Source organism: Triticum urartu, chromosome 1A (assembly GCF_056163025.1).
Source record: "Triticum urartu cultivar PI428250 chromosome 1A, HENAU_Tu73, whole genome shotgun sequence".
Lineage (NCBI taxonomy): Eukaryota > Viridiplantae > Streptophyta > Magnoliopsida > Poales > Poaceae > Triticum > Triticum urartu.
In genome coordinates, this window is record NC_141873.1 from 280,621,171 (window position 1) to 280,641,902 (window position 20,732).

Here is a 20,732-nt window from a genome sequence, read left to right on the forward strand (position 1 = left end):
CGAAACACCATTGCGGAAAGGGGTTAAAACCGTTTGTATAGTACCTAGCTATACCAGTGGGCTATCCTATGATGTTTGAGTAGATCTGTTTTGTCCTATGGGTTGATTGATGATCATGATTGGTTTTAGTTGCATGTTTTATTATTGGTGTATTCCTATGGTGCTCTCCGTGTCGCGCAAGCACGAGGGATCCCCGCTGTAGGGTTTGTAATATTTGTCATGATTTTCTTAAGGTGGGTTGTGTGAGTGACAAAAGCACATACCCGAGTAAGTAGGTTGTTTGCGTATGGGAGTAAAGAGGACTTGATACTTTAATGCTATGGTGGGGTTTTACCTTAATGATCTTTAGTAGTTGCAGAGGCTTGCTAGAGTTCCATTCATAAGTGCATATGATCCAACTAGAGAAAGTATGTTAGCTTACGCCTCTCCCTCATATACAATTGCAATAATGATTACTGGTCTAGTAATCGATTGCCTTGTGACAAAAAGCTCTCTACTAAAACTAACATAATTGTTTCTTTATCTAAACAATCCCTAGCTTTTATTTACGTGCTCTTTATTATCTTGCAAACCAATCCTATCATACCTACAAAGTACTTATAGTTTCTTACTTGTTCTAGGTAAAGTGAACGATAAGTGCACGTAGAGTTGTATCGGTGGTCGATAGAACTTGGAAGGGAATATAAATTCTACCTTTAGCTCCTCATTGGGTTCTACACTCGTACTTATCTAGAAAGGCTACAATTGATCCCCTATACTTGTGGGTTATCAGTCATCAACCCCTACCTACCGGAGGTGATGATGCACCCTCAAGCCATTGAGATGCATGAGGGGGTGCTCCACATCCGGGACGTCCAAGGGCCAAAAATACAAGAAGCATGGAGGCTAGGCTCGAGGCGATGGAGCAGGACATCATCAGGTGCCAAGGGATGGTGGTACATGGACTTAGTGCCAACCACTCCATGATCACGAAATTCACCCGTGACCACAAGGTGGATGGCTAGTCTACGAAGGACATTGTCTTCAACCTCAACGCACGAATCGATTATCTCCAAGGCCAAGTCTATGATCTTCAAAATTAAAATTCTGAGTATGAGGCAAGATTCGAAGGTATGAGTTTAGCTGCAAGAGGACCCCGGAGACTCGTGCATCTTTTTATGATGGTGAACCTATGCCACGGAAGCCGGAGGCCAAGGCCACCACTTCATCACCACCACCATTACCGAAGAAGGAGACTTGAGAATATGGGCACCCCCTTGTCTTGTGCCAAGCATGGGGGAGATGCCCTGGCATCGTATCACCCTCACTTTTATTATCTTTACATATTATTAGTTATTTCATGATTTTGTTGAATAAAAGTTTAGTATGATCTATTTTCGAGTGCTAGCTTCGTGATCTATCTATTTATGTAATTGAGTTGAGAGCTATATAATAATGAGTAGTTTGAGTTTTTTGCTTCTTTACTTTTATGTTTCAATCCTAGCAATGAAAATAATGAGAAAGATCATATGCTAATCTTATGGAAAGTAATGACATTACATAAGGAAAAGTATAAGTGGTAAAATTTATTGTAAGTTGACAAACATAGCATTCGTCAAGCATGCAATTCATGAAAGAATTAATAAGGGGTGAGAAGATTCACATGAAAATATACTATCTTGGACATCTCTTATGATTGTGAGCCCCCAATAAGTATTTTATGCCAAATTGTCGACGTTGGACAAGGAAGACAACATAGTGAATTATGTTTGCTTATATTCACATAGAAGTTATATTGTCATAGATCCTCACCAAGTAGAGATACTACTTGTGTGTCCAAAAACTGTTAACCCTGTTTCATGTCATGAGAGTCCACTATACCTACCTATGGATTGAATAAGATCCTTCAAGTAAGTTGTTATCGGTGCATAAAGCAATAAAAATTGCTCCTAAATATTTTTGATATTTTATTGTAAGGGAAAATAAGTGTTGTATAGACTTATGATGGCAAAGTAATAAAACTGATGGACTTCATAATTAAGGTTGCTATCATAAGGGGCAATATAACATGACGTTCCTTTGCATTAAGAGTTTTTGCATCCAAAAAACAAAGTGCATGACAACCTCTGCTTCCCTCTGCGAAGGGCCTATCTTTTACTTTCATGTATTTACTTTTTATGCATGAGTCAATAGTGTTCTCTTCCATTCATTTTTATTTTTCTCTTTTGTAAGCATCATGTGGTGGGGAAAGATCTAGGAACAAATATCCAGTTGGATATGAGTGATCATGAGTTATTATTGTTGACATCTCCCTTGAGGTGAATAAGTTGGGAGGCAAAACTATAAGCCCCTATCTTTTTATGTGTCTGGCTGAAACTTTTTGCTCCATATATATGTTGTGAATGTTAGCAATCATGGAAGACTAAATGATGGTTGAGTATGTGGACTTGCTAAAAAGCTCTGACATGAGACCCTGAAAATATGATGAATTACAATTGCATTGTTGACTGAGAATATAGTTTGTTAGTTTTCAAGAAAGTTTATGCCTTATACTTCATTGTTCTAATGAATTATTATGTGCTCATCAGAAGTTTTATGATAATGGACATTTCTGCTATAATAATGATCATGATGCTACTATGTCCTTATTTTGTTAGCAATCATAGAGGGCATGAAATGGTTGAAATGTATATTGTTTAACTAAAAAGGATAGCATGACATAATTTCACATATACGATGTCTATCTAAAATGGATAGCATAGCATGACATAATTCAAAGATATGATGAGTTACTACATAAGATGGCATGAGATAATTAGATGATGTCTTTAGTAAATAGGTTCGCATGATAATTCACATACATGTTATCTAAGTAATCAGGATCGCATGATTTAATTCACATATGTGATTTATATGCTAAGCAGAGGGCATTCGCATATATGATGTCTGAACTAAGAACACGGTGTTGAATATTGTGTATATGATGTCTAAAGTATGCAATGCAAGGCACCATATACATGATATGAGCAGTATAACCGTGCCAAGTTAGAGCATACACCTCGGTGGGTGAATAGGACTGGTCATCTGTATCTGAATCCATCTCTGAGGAGCTATAGGGACCCATCAAGAGATCAGCTTCGACAGGAAGCACTGTGTACTCTGAAGACCTTGTTTTCACTCCAGTTTTTTCCATTACCCACTCAAATGACTGATTCATAGGAAAAGTAGTTTAATGTACAAACATTATCGACAAATGGAAATGTAATGGAGAAAATGATGGGCAAGATATCATTCAAATATATGATGCCTGGTTAAACAGGCACTACAAGAAATATGTCAACTTGTGACCACCACTATTGGTCATTGAATGGTCACAAATTTCCATTTGTGACCTTTTTGTGACCAAAAACATAAGGTCAAAAGCTGGCCGTCATAAACTGACTATAGCGACCTTTCTTCTGGAATGGTCGAAGACGTTTATGACCAAAATACGTCTACTGTGGCGTTTTGGTCACTAGCAACCTCCCCAGGCCACGTAGGCATCCAGCGTGGCAAGCTAATGTGGCACAAGATTCAGCCCGATCCAATTTGGCGTTTTACATGGGCCAAGCCCATTAATTCAACCCATTTAATTTATTTTTTCCCTCTGCTTTGATTAGCTAAATAGGCCTAGCCCAACAATTAGGACTTTTTTTTCTGAGATGCAGTTTTTACAATCCATTTTTTTGGGGCCTCAACCCTTTTAGAATCTGAAATTTATATTGCTCTTTTTAGAAAGAAGTCCAACATAGTTCGGGCCATGGCCTTTTTAGAGCCCAAGTATTGAGTGCAATATAAATTCTGGACAGGGCCTTTTTACAATCCAATAGTGGGCCAAGCCCTCTTTTATTTACAGCCAATATTCTCAAATCAGTATAGTAACAGTACTTCTTTCCCACGGTAATAACACAAGTATAGAAAACTTTCTCACACAACTTTATCTCGCATAACATTAGACAGACCAACACATATCAATAACTTATCTCCTATGTTCACAAGTACATAACTTTTATCTCACACAACATTATACAGAACTGTATCTTGCAGGTTCAAATCACTTAAACTTTATCTAACAGGTTCCCCGCAACAAAAGATGATCACCATCATCTCCTAATCAAGATGCAAATAACCTGCACATTCAAAAAGAAAAAGCAATATGTCAAAGAGAGACAGGCAAAAAATAGAACAAACAAAAAATAGAGACTTGCATCAAGTAGACCTGATGATCTACAGATAGTAACCAAACTAGCATCTACTTTGCCCGAGAGGTGGCATGAAGCAGTTTTGATGCCATTTATGCATTATTTCTGAGACTAGCAGCAAAAAATACATAGGATGCCAAACAGCCGGCAGCAGCTAAGATCGGTTAGTTGTTGGCTACCACCGATGGCGAGAACTAAACGAGCAAGTTAGATTCATTGGGCTGGGTTGGATTGGATTGATGCTGACAAAGTGACAACAGGAAGGTAATGAGAACATACAACTAGCTCTAGTATACCGGCATGCATGAGCAGAACCTATAACCACCTACGCATACAAATCAGAAAGCACACATATATACTGAACAAAAGCAACGGCCATGAATAGATGACTTAACAGTTCATGTTTTTTAACAAAACAAGAGTGGACATCTCATAGTGAGTCTAATACAGCTACACTAAGCAGAGAACCACATCAAGACATGAAGAGTAAGCCATCACAGTATAGGAGGATTGGACTGCATACCTAGTCGTCCTTGAGGTAGAGGACCATCTTGGTACCCCTGCCGAGCTGCTCCCCAAACATATCACGAGTGACGGTGAAGGAGCTACCGGCCTGGGACTCCCACACGTACTGCTCGTCGTTGTTGTGCTTCATGGTGACGACGACCCTCTCGGCAACAGGGTAGGCGGAGTAGAAGCCAACACCAAACTGCCCAATCATGGACACATCGGCGCCGGCGGCGAGGGCCTCCATCGGCACCGTACTGATCTTGTCCAAGGCCTGCGAAAATCACACCGGCAAACACACCACGTCAGCCCAGGAACAAATCTCGCACGCCACGAATCAAACCGCGGGTCAACAGATCTGGCTCGGCAGAATCTAAAGCCTGGCGTAAAATGGCCAGTGTAATTAATGGCCAGTGCTGCCAGTATTGAATGTACCACATCGGCAAGCATTATATAGTACTACTATGTAATTGATATGCAAAAGAAGATGCATCTCCCATGTTCAGCAATCAGGATCAACCATGAAGTTTCTACTACTCCTACATCATTTTAGCTAATCATTTAAGATGATCATTTAAGATGCTAATGTTTACTTGTCAAGTACAGTTATTGTTACTCTAAGATTTTAGCTAAGTAAATATAAAGATAAGAAGACACTTTGCCACCAATATTTTGTGACATCTGTAGAATTCGTACCTCATAAACATGAATGAAATGTCTATCTCCAACAAGTATACATACTGATCATGTTTAATTAGGCCAGCAGCACAAAACAACCAATTATATTGCCTTATAAGAAGCTATTTGCATAAAGTAGAGAACTACAAAACAAGCTATTAACCATCCTACTAGTAGCAAGGACATAAAGATAATCACTTAATAAGATAAGAAGCAGACATGAATCACATAACTATGTACAATTCAATATCCCAACTGAGAGTGAACATGTATTAAACATTTCCTGCATTTCAATACATGCATGACAGATTCACAGCATAACTATATATAGCTGTAAAAACATGCATGAACAGGAAAGCAACCAAACTACAAGAACATATAAGGAAACAGAGGGAATCACTATAACCTATGGAGTGACAAGCACATATATGAACTCAAAGTAATGCCCAGCTCGCGCATATATGAGCCATGCCGTCGAGTCCTGCAGCCACCAACTCGCGCCGCTCGCTGCCGCGGTCACCACCTTCGTCGTCGACACGGCGGTGCTGCCAGACCTGCAAAAAACAGAGGAGGCGTGAATGGACATCACACTTGCCAACTAATTAACTATAGCTTGCTACAGAAACATTTCGTTATCAAATTTGATTCAGGAACTAGCTTATTGAGTATGAAAAAAATGCTTAGAATAAAAATCATTTCAAGAAATGCTGCAGTAGCTAAAAAACAAATTAAGCTATACCATTTTAGGAAAATGTGTAAGCTGTTCAACTTTTCTCACATTCACTCCAGCTGCTTCCAAACACTAACTAGGTAACATAATTACTTTAAGGCTGTAGCCCGGGGATTCGTTATTCATGCTAATATAAAATTCGCTCAAATGGAACCTTGGAAACACCCTTTCCCAAGTAGTCAAATCCACCGTCCCTCAGTTCCAAAGCTTCATAAAGACCTACAAAAGAGGGATGATTCAGATAAGATAAGTTCAACAAAAATAATAAAATAACATTCGGTAAATAATGATACAAATAAGAGTTTGGAACAGGATACATTTTGGTGAAGTGTCTGTCAGGGAGAAGTGATTCAGAGTTTCAAAGTGAAGTTGTTTCTGAATACTAGTAGTGTAATTACTAATTAGCTAGCTAGATGTGTGCATGAAAGCTACTGTTCCTATTGGGTTGCAGCTTGTACTAGTTAGCTAGCTAGCTAAGGACTTGATAGTATTCTTTTTCCAGATAAAGAGCTGATGCTACTAGTCTAATCACACAGTTTTAACCAGATTAGAGCAAAGACAACACGCCAACGGCAGAACCAAGACCAAGTCTCGGCAATCCAATAGGAATCTCCGGAGCTCCATATATCGCCACACACACAGCCACGCACCACCTGGCCGCCCCCATCGCAAGTTTGCAGCACACCACCGCACCCGACATTGCAGCAAGCGCGCGCGCTCACGCACATAGCACCGGTGCAAGGTCATGGGGGGCACGCAGGTCATACCTGTGTGGGCATCGGTACTCGTCACAGTAGAGCACGAGCTGGCAGTCAAACATAGTGAGCATGAGTTGGCGGTCAAACACAGTGAGCACGAGCTGGCTGTGTGGGTATCAGCTTCCCCTGATGATGGAATTACGCAAGTCCAAAACTCAATCAAGAACTGTAATGGTATATGCAATGCAGCAAACAATAATGTTTTTTTTCGTTCAGAAGTTGAGATGTCCCTGTGACTCGATGGTGTCATGATTCTAAGCGTGGAATTGCAATTCTAAGCAAGCCTGGAGTATGATAGTGGTACATGAAAGTATGTAGAACAGCAAGAGTAAACCCTAGGAATTAGAGATTTTAGGAGTAAGCAATTGTGTTCATCGAGAGACCATAGCGAGAAAGCATCAGAGGGCCCAAGTGAGACATGGCATTGTCATGAGCTCAGTGGCAAGTATTGGAGGTGAGGGACAGAGAAGGAGAGGAAGAGGGTACCTTGAAGACCTCCATGTCCATGGCATCGTCGAGCGCGGGGTTCTATCCCAGCCGAGCGGCACCCATGCCTCTCGTCGCGTGGAAGAGCGGCGTCGGAGGGCGCGGCTGTGTGTCGGTGGAAGACGGCGGAGGCGTCCACCACAAGCATCACCGTCGCCTCGCCGGCGCATCGCATGGAGATCGTGGAGCACCGGCACCTGACCTGCTCGATCTGGATGCCCCAACACCGAGGGAGATAGGGTGAGCAGAGGGTGGGGCGGATGGATCTAGGAACGCCAGGTACATGAACCACTCGGTGTTCTTGTTCAGATCCGGCGGGGGCACCGCCTGTACGTACCGGCGCGAGCGTGCTGCGGGGCGGTGGCTCCTCCCGTCCGGCTCGGCGTCGCGGGTATGGAGATAGGGCGAGGGGATAGGGGCGGCGGCGGCAAGGTCGCTGGTGATGGAGCACGGCGGCGGTTGTGGGTAGGGTTTGGGGTGGGGCGCGCCAAGGGAAGAGAGTGGGGGAGGGGAAGAGGCTGTTGCGCCGCCCGGGCGAGGGCATCGAGGGTGGGGACAACACCGGTGGGGGAGACCGGAGACGGGCAGGGAGGTCGCCGGTGGCTGCCAGATCAGGGGAGGGTTAGGTGGAAATCCTAACCCTAGCAGAGAGGAGGAGGGGGAACGCCATGGCCCTGCCTGGACTAGTGGATATGGGGAAGGTGAGGGGAGGGGGATGGAGGAGACGAGGTCGACGGTGGGTGGCGTGGCGGTGGTGGGTGGGGATGGCGTCGGATCTGGAAGGCGGGGTGATGGTGGCGGCGCGATCTGGAAGGGGAGGAGGAGAGCCGAGCTATAGGTGCAAGAGGACCGCGGGCTCCAGCGCGATCTTGGGGAGGGAGAACACGGGCTCGGCGTCGCCTGGAGGTGGAGGAGCGTGGTGGCGGCGAGCGGCTTGAGCGTGCGCGATGAGGGGGGAGAAGGGGGTGGCGGCGATGGATCTGGGGAGAAGAAGGCGGCGGCGATGGAGTAGGAGGCGATAGGGTTTGGGTGGTTGGGCTGCCCGGGGGTGGGAGGGGATAGGGTTCTTTTTCTTTCTCTCTCTTTTTTTCTTTAGATAAATGGGATGGGTGGATGGATGGATGCCATGTCATCAATCCATGGCACAAACATTTCAACCAATGAGAACAAAGCATACGTAATTGTGTTTTTCTATGTGTTTCTATTATATTTTTTGCACAAGGGTGCATTTTGGAATGGCATAATTTGTTCAAATTATATCATACTTTGCACAAAGGTGCATCTTGCAATGGCAAACAATGTTGCCAAAAAAATACATTTTTTTGGACGAAAAATTCATTTTCCATTTTTTGAGTGCCCAAAATAAGTTTTTTTGTGAAGGACCTACCATATATTTGTTGCAAAAGCGGACCGAATTATTTTTCTAAAATACTAGGACATATTTAATGCACAATTGACCAAATGGTTGAGTGTCAGAAGCTTTGATCCACCTCTCGTTAAAAAGACAAATTCCCGCCGATTCAGCTGGAAGCGGGTCAAATTTGAACTGCAGCTGCCTCATAGTTTGCTCTTTATTTTTTCCAAAAATCATTTATAGGTACATAAGTATCTATTTAATCAGATAAACACCAAAATAATTCCAAGATTCGACCTCTAGCTAGGAACGGTCATTCCCGCCGTTTTGACCGCATTTTGAAATGGGCATAAAAAATTCAAAAAAAATCAAAAAATTGGGAAACCTTCGCATTGTGTCATTATATATGGCCAAGTTCCCAGGAAAAATAATAAACTTGTAATACGGCAATTCTTTTAAAAAAGTGTTCTCAGAAATGAGCTATCATGCGTGAAGATTCATGGCTTTCAAGCCAAATGATCAATCTTATGGCCACATTCATGGCATAGTTTGTTCAAATGATCTCATATTGTGCACAAGGGTGCATATTGGAATGGCAAACAATGTTGCCTAAGGAAGTTTCCATTTTCTTTGGACGAAAAAACCATTTTCCATTTTTTGAGTGCCCAAAAGGAGGGTTTTTTGTGAAGGACCTCCCAAATAATTGTTGCAAAATTGCACCAAATCAATTTTATAAAATATTAGGACATATTTAATGCACAATTTACCAAATGTTTGGGTGTCAAAAGCTTTGATCCACCTCTCGTTAAAAAGACAAATTCCCGCCGATTCAGCTGGAAGCGGGTCAAATTTGAACTGCAGCTGCCTCATAGTTTGCTCTTTATTTTTTCCAAAAATCATTTATAGGTACATAAGTATCTATTTAATCAGATAAACACCAAAATAATTCCAAGATTCGACCTCTAGCTAGGAACGGTCATTCCCGCCGTTTTGACCGCATTTTGAAATGGGCATAAAAAATTCAAAAAAAATCAAAAAATTGGGAAACCTTCGCATTGTGTCATTATATATGGCCAAGTTCCCAGGAAAAATAATAAACTTGTAATACGGCAATTCTTTAAAAAAAGTGTTCTCAGAAATGAGCTATCATGCGTGAAGATTCATGGCTTTCAAGCCAAATGATCAATCTTATGGCCACATTCATGGCATAGTTTGTTCAAATGATCTCATATTGTGCACAAGGGTGCATATTGGAATGACAAACAATGTTGCCTAAGGAAGTTTCCATTTTCTTTGGACGAAAAAACCATTTTCCATTTTTTGAGTGCCCAAAAGGAGGGTCTTTTTGTGAAGGACCTCCCAAATAATTGTTGCAAAATTGCACCAAATCAATTTTATAAAATATTAGGACATATTTAATGCACAATTTACCAAATGTTTGGGTGTCAAAAGTTTTGATCCACCTCTCGTGAAAAAGACAAATTCCTGCCGATTCAGTAGGAAGCGGGTCAAATTTGAACTGTAACTACCTCGTAGTTTTCTCTTTATTTTTTCCAAAAATCATTTCTAGGTACATAAGTATCTATTTAATCAGAGAAACACCAAAAAAAATTCAAGATTCAACCACTAGCTAGGAACAGTCATTCCCGCTGTTTTGACCGCATTTTGAAACGGGCATAAAAAGTTCAAAAAAAATCAAAAAATTGGGAAACCTTCGGATTGTGTCATTATATATGGCCAAGTTCCCAGGAAAAATAATAAACTTGTAATACGGCAATTCTTTTAAAAAAGTGTTCTCAGAAATGAGCTATCATGCGTGAAGATTCATGGCTTTCAAGCCAAATGATCAATCTTATGGCCACATTCATGGCATAGTTTGTTCAAATGATCTCATATTGTGCACAAGGGTGCATCTTGGAATTCCAAACAATGTTGCCTAAGGAAGTTTTCATTTTCTTTGCACGAAAAATTCATTTTCCATTTTTCTGAGTGCCCAAAATGAGTTTTTTTGTGAAAGACCTACCATATATCTGTTGAAAAATTGGACCTAATCAATTTTATAAAATACTAGGCCATATATAATGCACAATTGACAAAATGGTTGGGTGTCAAAAGTTTTGATCCACCTCTGGTGAAAAAGAAAAATTCCCGCCGATTCAGTAGGAAGCGGGTCAAATTTGAACTGCAGCTACCTCATAGTTTGCTATTTATTTTGTCCAAAAATCATTTCTAGTTACATAAGTACGTATTTAATCATAAATACATGGTTTGGTGGCGATACGTCGAGGTTTGGGCGGTGGCCGAGGCCCCCAACTCTAGAGCACGTAAACTCGCATGCCCGCCGCGTGGTCACCGCGTGACCGTGGCGTTGCCATGTGTTCTGGGCAGCCTAGGCATGTCTAGTGGGTTGGGCACTCCCCAGGTAGGTGATGGGAAGAAAATCACAACATAAGATTCTCACGAGGAGACCGATCGATGCTCAAACATGAATAAGCAGCCAAGTGTTTGATTAGCGGTACGGGAAATGCACATGGCCAATGGGCGTGAGTTTTGGCTGAGGATGATCATCTACTAAGGAGAATGTATTCACAAATTTTTAGCTCAAAAGGAGGATCCTAGGTGGTACTTGCTTTGCAAAGTATCACACTAGACAAAAATATGAATGTTGAAGCTGGGCTCAAAATATTGAATGGATTGAGCTGAAATTTAGTGGAGGATGGTTATTTGGGCATAGGAAAGCATTGTAGAAAATTGATACCATTTGGACATGCCAAAGTAGTACTTCCTTCACAATGCTCTTCTATGGACAAAAACTTGGGAAAACTAGTGAGAGAGATTGGATGAATTAAAGGAGCTAAAAATTGGTGTTGGTAAGTTACACAGGTATGGTCATGCGCTGGTAAATTTTCAGATCATTTGGGTAAGCCTAGCTAGTACTTACTTCACAAAGCTTCTCTCGAGATAGAAACTTTGGAAATTTACTGAGAAAGATTTACTAGGAAAATTGAGCTGAATATTATCATGTGGCAATGATTTGGGTATGGAAGAGTGCCCGAAAAGTTTGAGGGTAATAGGAGGGGTCTATATAACACTTGCTTTGCAATGTGCCAATTTGGCCATAAAATATAAATTGAACCTGGGCTCACATAGATGATTTGACTGAGCTGAAATTTGGAGGAGGGTGATAATTTGGGCATATGAAGGAACTGTATAAATTTCATGTCATTTCGAGATATAAAAAAGGTACTTCCTTCAAAATGCTTCTAGGTGGACAAAAACTTTGGAAATTTGCCGAGGAAGATTTGCTAGAAAAATGGAGCTGAATTTTGTCATGCGGTAATGATTTCGATAGAAAAGAGTGCCCAAAAATTCCTAGGGCAATCAAGAATATATAAATAGCACTTCCTTCATAAAGTGTTGTTGTGAACAGAATAGGAAAATGAATATTGTTGAATTAGTTTTGAACTAGGAAAGGAAGGATTTTTAAATATTTGATGAAGATATGACCCAAAGAATTTATGAGATTTTTTTGGGAATTTTGGGAATGATAGAAATATAGGTTGCTTCACAACCTAGGGCAAAAACTGCCACATGGAGATGACACATAGGCAAAACTGATGAGGTGGCGCCTAGTCATAGCAACCCACCACAATTTACAAGGCTATGACCATCTATATTGGTCGTTAACAACTAGAAATAAGGCAGCGGACTAGCGCTGTTTGCTTTATGACCATTTCCTCTAATGAAATTATGACCTTTCTGACCAAAATGGTCGTTATGGTTTAGGGTTTAGAGCCCCCCAATTGGTCTAAAATGGTCATAAATTTATGACCAATTCTTCGAGGGTCACTGACAGAAGGTCATAAGTTGACATATTTCTTGTAGTGAGGATGCCATTGCATATTTCACATATATTATGGCTGGCTAAAATACATGAGACTGCATAATTCCCATATATGATATAGAAACTAGACAGGTGGCGTTACTTAACATGTCTAAACTAAGCAGATGACATATATGATGTTGAGAGTAGGCACTACAAGGCAACATATGCATGACATGACCAACATCATCATGCCAAGTTAGAGCAAACACCTTGGGGGTAAATAGGAGTGGTCAGCTGTGTCTGAATCCGCCTCAGAATAGATATCTTCCTCTAGATTACAATCTGGAGAGGGGAGGGGGAGGGTTTTCCATTGATCCCCCATGGAGCGATGTCTGTATGACATTGTATTGCCATGAAAAACTCTTCTATTTTTATCTACATGTTCAACATGACCGTGTACAATATCTGACATGCATACGAAAAAAATATAGTGAGATTATGTAAGGAGAGCATGCAGAAATCTAGAGTGATGGTAACAACTAGTGGATGGATCCAAAAATAATGATAGCGGGTTGATGACAACTTTAATTTAATAAAAAGACATATGATGATTGCTTTACTATTTGTTTCCCACCCAAGATGAACAACATAGGCATACCATAGGTCAACCAGATAATAGACAGAGATACTATTCATAGCTGTCTCGATATGTGCCTCACAAGTAATTTTAAAACTCAAGTTTGAACATTAATTTGGCCCTAACTTGGAGTCTAAGAGGTGAACAGGTTGATAAAGTTGCAGGTAATATTAAGCAATGCATAACATAAGCAGAAACAAAAGAGTGCTACCTCTCTTGTGGACCCATGCACTACTCAGGTTCATCTACTGAGTCGATGATGGTGCTGCAATTGCGGTGGGTGCTGGCGGCAGGGACGGAGATCTGAGGCGGCGAAAGATGGTCAGGAGTTGTGATGTCTAGTTTGGTGGATGTTTCTGCCGATGTAGCGTCTCAGGTGAGGTGGACGGCGTCGCTGCAGGAGCAGGACAAACCACACAAAGTTTTGTTAGACACCTACCTGTAACTGAAGTAATTTTGTAAGGGCTCCTTTGGATTGCAGGATTCTAAAAACGCAGGGATAGGAAAAACATTGGAATATGATAGGAATGCACATGGGAAACATAGCATTTGTAAACACATGATTTCTGTCAGCTTGGGTGTTTGGTTCACGGGAATTGGAAGAGCAGAGGAATGGAAAGAAACATGGCCGAATTAAAGTGAAACCATATGAAAGCCTGTACAATTAGACTGTTATTCTGCCAATAATGCACTTAGTCTTGTTTTCATGCATAGGATTTTGAAAAGTAGGTCCAGGTGGATGTTTTGTTCCATTCCTTTCAAAAAATGCATGAATAATTGAATAATAGAGTGCCATAGGAAAATTTCCTATTGCTATACTTTTCCTTTGAACAAAAATAGCCCTAATGGATCGACATGAATGTAGAGTAATAAGTGATGTGACAAGTGTACAACCTCTTTGCCGTAGCCGTGTCGACCTCAGCATCATTGGGTTGGTCGCTGAAGAAGTTGAGGAAGAGGTGGCTGTCGGAGGTGCGGAGGAAGATCCGAGGAATCTGTAGATGGCATCCAGGGCACTCCTCTGTTGTGATGGATGGTTCTGTCGTTGGAGCAGCTCCGGCGAGCCATAAGACATTGAGGCTGAAGCAGTATAAGACAAACATCGTTAATCTCAAGTGGGATTCTAATAGCATCTCCAATAGATGATGTAAAATACATTACCAAAAATTGATAGATGTAAAATTTACATCACCAAAAAACACCTCACTACAACAGATGAGGTAAAAAACTATTGACTCTGAACTTAAGTGTCGAAACTGAAATTTACTGCGGAATCTGAATGTTACTATCAAAACTGAACGCACTGGTAGCATATAGGCATTTCACATGTAGTCTAGGCCGCTCGAGCACTAGTAGTAGAGAAATAGTGATCTAAATCAGCAGGCAATCAACAGGGAACATAGTAGCAGATAGCAGCCGGAGCAGCAACTAGTGCCAGAGCAGAAACTCATGTAGCCGCAGCAGCCCGTGTACCAGCATCAGCAGCGCGAGCGAGAGAAAGAGCAGAGCAGCATCATGAGCAAGGGGGAGAGTAGAGCAGCAGCACGAGCGAGGGGGAGAGCAGAGCAGCAGCGCGAGCGAGCGAGAGAGAGCCGGAGTAGCAGCAGCAGCCTGAGCGAGCGAGCGATCAAGAGCTGGAGCAGCAGCAACAGATCCGGCTGGTATGGACATCACCGCTGAAGGGGCCTCGCACTGGGGAGAGCCGCCGTGGAGATGTCGCCCTTGGCGCCAGCTTCGAGGTAGCCGTACCATGGGGGTGCGGGATGGAGCACCCTCGGAGCCGGGAGGTCGAGTTAAGGAGATGGTGCGATGCGATGAGTGTACAAACTCTTTGGTGGAACCGAGTACTCCTCGGCTTCGTCCGAGGAGTCGGCGAGGATGCTGCGGTTCTGGTGGGGCGGGTTTAGGCGGTGCTGTGGGGATGGAGTAGCCTCGATAGATGAGGCGATTGTTGAAAAATATCCTTGGAGGTGGAGGACGGGATGGCTGAACTAGCAGGACGATGAGATGGACGACGGATCCTCATCCGAGGAGGTGGATGAGGGACATCGAGCTATTGCGATGGACGACGTCGTCGGGGAAGAGGCTCCGGCTGTGCAGCGGTGAGGTGGCGGATGGAGGAGGGTGGGGTTTCGCGGCTGGAGCAGAGAGGTTATGGTGGCCTGGGATTTTGAATGGTGAAAAGGAGGCGATGGGAGGGAGAACCATGACTTAGGTACGCGCTTGTCCAAGATGTAGGGTGTGTTACAAAAGTACCCCCATCGATTTAAACTAGCGCCCCCTTCGGCTCAGGGTTAGAAGGGTGTCGGTGTCAAAACCGGCGGATCTCGGGTAGGGGGTCCCGAACTGTGCGTCTAGGCCGGATGGTAACAGGAGGCAAGGGACACGAAGTTTTACCCATGTTTGGGCCCTCTCAATGGAGGTAAAACCCTACGTCCTGCTTGATTAATACTGATGATATGGGTAGTACAAGAGTAGATCTACCACGAGATCGAAGAGGCTAAACCCTAGAAGCTAGCCTATGGTATGATTGTTGTTGCGTATGTTGTCCTACGGACTAAAACCGTCCGGTTTATATAGACACCGGAGAGGGTTAGGGTTACACAAAGTCGGTTACAATGGTAGGAGATCTGCATATCCGTATCGCCAAGCTTGCCTTCCACGCCAAGGAAAGTCCCTTCTGGACACGGGACGAAGTCTTCAATCTTGTATCTTCATAGTCCAGGAGTCCGGCTGAAGGTATAGTCCGGCTATCTGAACACCCCCTAATCCAGGACTCCCTCAGTAGCCTCTGAACCAGGCTTCAATGACGACGAGTCCGGCGCGCAGATTGTCTTTGGCATTGCAAGGCGGGTTCCTCCTCCAAATACTTCATAGAAGATTTTGAACACAAAGATAGTGTCCGGCTCTGCAAAATAAGTTTCCACATATTGCCATAGAGAGAATAACATTTACACAAATCTAATCTGCTGACGTATTCCATGGTGTGACACACCACGGCCAAGCCTTTATCCGAGTCGTTTCATTATCCCACCTCAGCGCGTCATGCGAGGCGGTTTCCTTGGCACGTCTTGTTAAAGCAGAGATCGTGTCCCCTTATTCCGGGATTCTCATCAATACAGGCGTGGGTAACCCAACCGCTTCTAGGACTCCTAGATTATAGGCAAGTCCAAACGGACACGGAGAAGACGCTTGATATTCACCCTCTTTATAAAGGGGACAAGACTTTTATTTTTCCCTCCCGTGCTCAATCGAATCCTTCCCCCACCTCAAGCTCAAACGCCTGAAGTTCAGGTCAGGTGCTCCGAACCTTAAGTCATGTCCGGATCTAGCCTTCAAGGCCGACGGGTGCCTTCCTCCGTCACGGAAGAAGACATCAAGAAGTTGAGGGAGGCCAGATATTTGACCGCCGAGATTTTGCATCGGCTGCCTCCCCGAGGGCAGGCCGTCCCCGCCCCCGAACCCAACGAGAATGCCGTGTTCGTCTCCCACTTCCTCCAAGGTCTAGGCCTTGCTCTGGATCCTTTCTTCAGTGGTTTGATGTTTTACTACGGGCTAGACTTTCATGATCTAGCACCGGACTCCTTTCTTCATATCACGACATTTATTGTCGTGTGCAAGGCCTTCCTCCGGGTTACCCCTCACTTTGGCCTATGGCTCAAGACCTTTGAAGTGAAGTCGAAGATGGTCGAGGGGCAACATGCAGCGTGTGGAGGTGCCTCAATACGCAAGATGACAGGAGCTCCGTGGCCCAAAGGTACCATCCTAGAGGTGTCCGAATTGTGGCAACAGGAGTGGTTCTACATCACGGCTCCTAGAAGTGCCAAGTGGGCGGCCCCCTTGTTTTCCGCTCGGGCCCTCCACCACAGCTGATGTCATGGATCAGCAGAGGTCTGAGCTGGGGTCCAGTCAAGGACGTGCCTATACTGCAAAGCCGCATTCGAGATCTCTTCAATGGAGATTTCAGTTTGGTTGCGGTAATACAGGTTATGCTAGTTTGTCAAGTCCAGCCTTGCAAACACCGGCCTCTTCGCCTGTGGGAGTTCAATCCTGAGGGACCACGTGCCATTCAAAATTTTCTCGGCCTGACGCACAAGGAGATGTACAAGTCATTCTTCGGACCTCAGGTGGAGTGTCCGGAAATCACCGAGGACATGGGCCTGAGTAGTAACCGCGCCGCCGAACAGGTAAGGCATCTTCTGGCCAAACATACTATCTCTCCTTTGTTACGAAGTTATTTCTGAGAGTTTGCTTTTTGACCAGGACTGGTTAACGAAGGCGAAGTTGATTCGGTGTTCGGCTCCCCTCCCTGAGGGTTTGGAAAATCCGGTATTGGAAAAGATGCTCCAGACCGCACCTTGCCCGGATCCCTTGAAGGAAGATACTGTGGAGGATAATGTGGGCGGACGCGGGCCCCCAACGCTGCCCATTCTAGTCGAGGTAGCGAGCGTCTCCATGAAGGAAGACGACCAGAAGAGGAAAAGGACTGCGCCCGGGGATTCGGAAGCCGAAGCTCCCAAACAGGAGAAGAAGTCTCCCACAGAGGGTCCTACCTTGGGGGACGTTGTTGCCGCACAAAGTCCGCGGGGGGATCAATTCTTCCGAGAGTCGTAAGTGACCCGAAATACTTTAATAGTACAGATATGCCATCTTTTTCTTATGAGAAAATAACCACCGCATATATTTTTGCAGTTCGGGCCTTAGCGCCTCTCAAATAAGCTCGTCTTCGGGGGATCTTCTTCCAGAGATGATGGAGAGCGGAACGCCTCCTCCGGACTCCTCCGCTCCAAAAGCGGGCGACCCTGAAGTGTCGTCGCGGAGGGCCTCTCTGAGTCCGGTGAGACCGGAAGATAATCCCATTGACCCTCGAAGCTCCCAGTGTCCGGCTCCCGAAGAGAGCAGACAAAAGAGTTCGGCACCGTATAGTGTGCGATCGGATGTTCTAAGGGAGTTGATGGGGCGAGCGGCCATCTCAGATGAACACCGTGTGCTGATGAACACGGTGATGGAGAGAATATCGTCCGCCGAAAGCGGATTGCATGAAGCTTTTATAAGTCTACTGACAGGCTTTGAGGTACGTAAAAGAATGCATGATAGTCCTGCACATGCTAGGTGTGCCCTGTGTAGATAGTAGCCCCTGAGACTCTGGTTGTCATCAGAAACGACGGCGAACAGAGGATCATATTCCCAGGTAATAACCATACTGCCTCTATGTGCAGGTGATGGAAGCTCCGGTGGCTAGCCGGACTAGCGAATTTGCCCATTTAGAACGGCAGTTGGATGTGGTAGACACCGACATCGAGCTTGTTAACAAAAGGCTTGACGAGGCACAGGGTAAGTGTCATTATCTGGTAAAGGCCACATAGGAAGGGCAGCATGATGCCAGTATCTTTAATGTGTTGTGACTGCAGATGGAGCTGCCACTGTTGAAGCCTTGCGGGCAGAACTTGCCCGATCCAAAGAACAAGCGAGGTTGGGTAATGCGACTGGTTTGAAGGCGGCCGAAGAGTTGCAAGCCGAGAAGGCCGCGCATGGCGAGAGCCGAGACAAGATGGCCAAGATGGCCATAGAATTAAAAGCCGCCGCCGACCGTTGCCGGGTTCTTGAAAAGGAAAACCAAGAGAAGGCATCAGACGTTGAGAAGGTTGCTGCGACGAAAAAGGACCTCCGCTCTGCTATGAGGGCAAAGGAGGAGCTGCGGGAAGCAGAGGATATTGTAGCTGGGAAATCCTTTATGTTGCGGAGGAAATTCGGAGATCCACGGTATGCCCCTCTAGATCGGCTGTGGAGTTCGGAGGATGTGTATATGGATTTGGCGGCGAGCACTGCCGATGCGGCCAAGTACTTCCAGGGTCAGACGGACCGTGAAGTAGACCAGCTGTTTTGGAGACAATTCCATTCTCCCGAGCGTCCACTTTCATTGACTGACCAATTAGCCGAATGGGCCGAACTAAATAGGTTGTCCGGACTCTCCATGAGGTCTGTTGTGGATCAGCTATGGCCGGAAAGGTCAAAGCCGAACAGCTATTTCAGCTTGGTGCAGCAGGTCCTTGACGTGGTGCCGTGCATTAATGCGATGAGGAGGTCGGTGTGCATAGAGGGCGCACGGATGGCCTTTGCCCGTGTTAAGGCATACTGGGCAGAGATGGATGCTACCAATGTTGCAGCGCGGGATTCGGCTATAGGTCGAAAGGCTGCCGAGCACTACTTTGAAGAAGTTCTTGAGGGTGGCCGTTTGACAGAGACCCAGTGCTCAAAAAATATTATGTTTGAGTGATATGTAATCTCATTGTAAGCGAAATGCTTTTATAAACTTTTATAAGGCTATTTTTATACTTTTTCCTGAAAGTAATATGATGCTTCTTGGGCGGCTGTTTATGTATACATGTGTATAACCTGAAAGATTGTAGTCGTCGGCTTCAACCCCCACGCATATAATGCGGAGGTGCTCGCAAAAACACGCATTCACACTTAACCCAGCGTCTTGGTCCTATTAAGGAGGTGATAGCGGAGCGAGAGAGGCAACCGGACTATAATGCTTTAGCACTTTCACTTAGCCATAGGAGTTTGACAGTGGGGCTACTAGATAGCCCCTGGTGGCTCCGCACTCTCCCGATTCCAGGGTGCGTACATGCCTGGCCGGAAAACGACCCTTCGTTAAGGCGGAGGAATTCTAACATTCCCACAGGTCATCGAGTGGTTGACCAGTCTCACGCTATATCATGACAGTCAATTTTCGGCTTTCTCTACTGAGGTGCTCGTCCGGATGAACCAGGGCACAATCGCAGTAGTTCTCCTGGTGCTACCTTAGCCGGCAAGGCGGAACGTAAGGCACCAAAACACAGGAGCCGGGTAAACCCAACATTTGACCAAGGACAATGATTCGGAGCTGATGCATATAGGGCCAAACGCGTGACGCCGAACACTCCCTAAGGTATTCGGTCTTTGTGGTATAAACTGGGCCTAAATAGTGGCCTTTGTAAGAAGCCCCTTGTGTCCAGGTACGTGCATTGTTCTGGCATGGCCACATGCCAAGACGTCAGCATCCTTCTCAATGGTGGATATGTATCAACAAGAGACAGTAAAAAAGGTTTTCGCAGGGTCTTAATCTAAAAAGAATCCTTGGAGCGGGTCCCTGCTGCACGTCTGCGCCTGTGTCTCTATTGTGCCATATCCTGGACGGGTGTAGCATGATGATCGTCTATAAAAGAGAGGAAGTTAAGTGAAAAAGTTGTCATGCAAAAAGATAGTTTTTAAAGAAACCATGTATAATTCAAGATGATAAGAAATTGCCACTTGTCTGCGTGCGTTGAGCCCCTTGTATTGACAAATAGGGGTGTGACCACTTATTCCGTATAAATAGTGGCGCCGGACTTGATTAGTTGTATCTGAGGTCTTGACGACCTATTGGATGCTTTCGCTTGTCCGGGCGCCTTTAGTGTGCGGCGGCCAGGGCAGCCTCACTCTCTTCGGCGCGCAGAGATCGCTTGATATTTCCGTGCACTGTAATGATGCCACGTGGACCGGGCATCTTGA

General features: G+C 44.5%; 1 protein-coding gene and 1 long non-coding RNA gene across 2 annotated transcripts; both read right to left on the bottom strand.

Annotated features, from left to right (window-relative positions):
* Window positions 1-3,970: 3,970 nt before the first annotated feature.
* LOC147990869 (uncharacterized) lies at window positions 3,971-5,404 on the bottom strand. The gene is made up of 2 exons (XR_015609912.1): window positions 4,744-5,404; window positions 3,971-4,148 (listed from the first exon to the last, which is right to left on the bottom strand). It is a non-coding gene; the product is annotated as an uncharacterized LOC147990869 (long non-coding RNA).
* A 418-nt stretch (window positions 5,405-5,822) lies between these two features.
* LOC147990870 (uncharacterized) lies at window positions 5,823-7,554 on the bottom strand. Its single transcript, XM_087532860.1, has 4 exons — window positions 7,380-7,554; window positions 6,903-7,019; window positions 6,290-6,354; window positions 5,823-5,959 (listed from the first exon to the last, which is right to left on the bottom strand). Exons 1-4 carry the CDS (start codon window positions 7,552-7,554, stop codon window positions 5,840-5,842), a joined length of 477 nt encoding a protein of 158 aa, XP_087388986.1. The 3' UTR covers window positions 5,823-5,839.
* Between the last annotated feature and the right edge of the window lie 13,178 nt (window positions 7,555-20,732).

Coding starts and splice junctions, on each gene's coding strand:
- LOC147990870 (XM_087532860.1), bottom strand. CDS start 7,554: ATGCGATGCGCCGGCGAGGCGACGGTGATGCTTGTGGTGGACGCCTCC. Junction 7,020..7,379: donor TGGACATGGAGGTCTTCAAG/GTACCCTCTTCC, acceptor TTCCATCATCAG/GGGAAGCTGATACCCACACA. Junction 6,355..6,902: donor GAGTACCGATGCCCACACAG/GTATGACCTGCG, acceptor CCTCTTTTGTAG/GTCTTTATGAAGCTTTGGAA.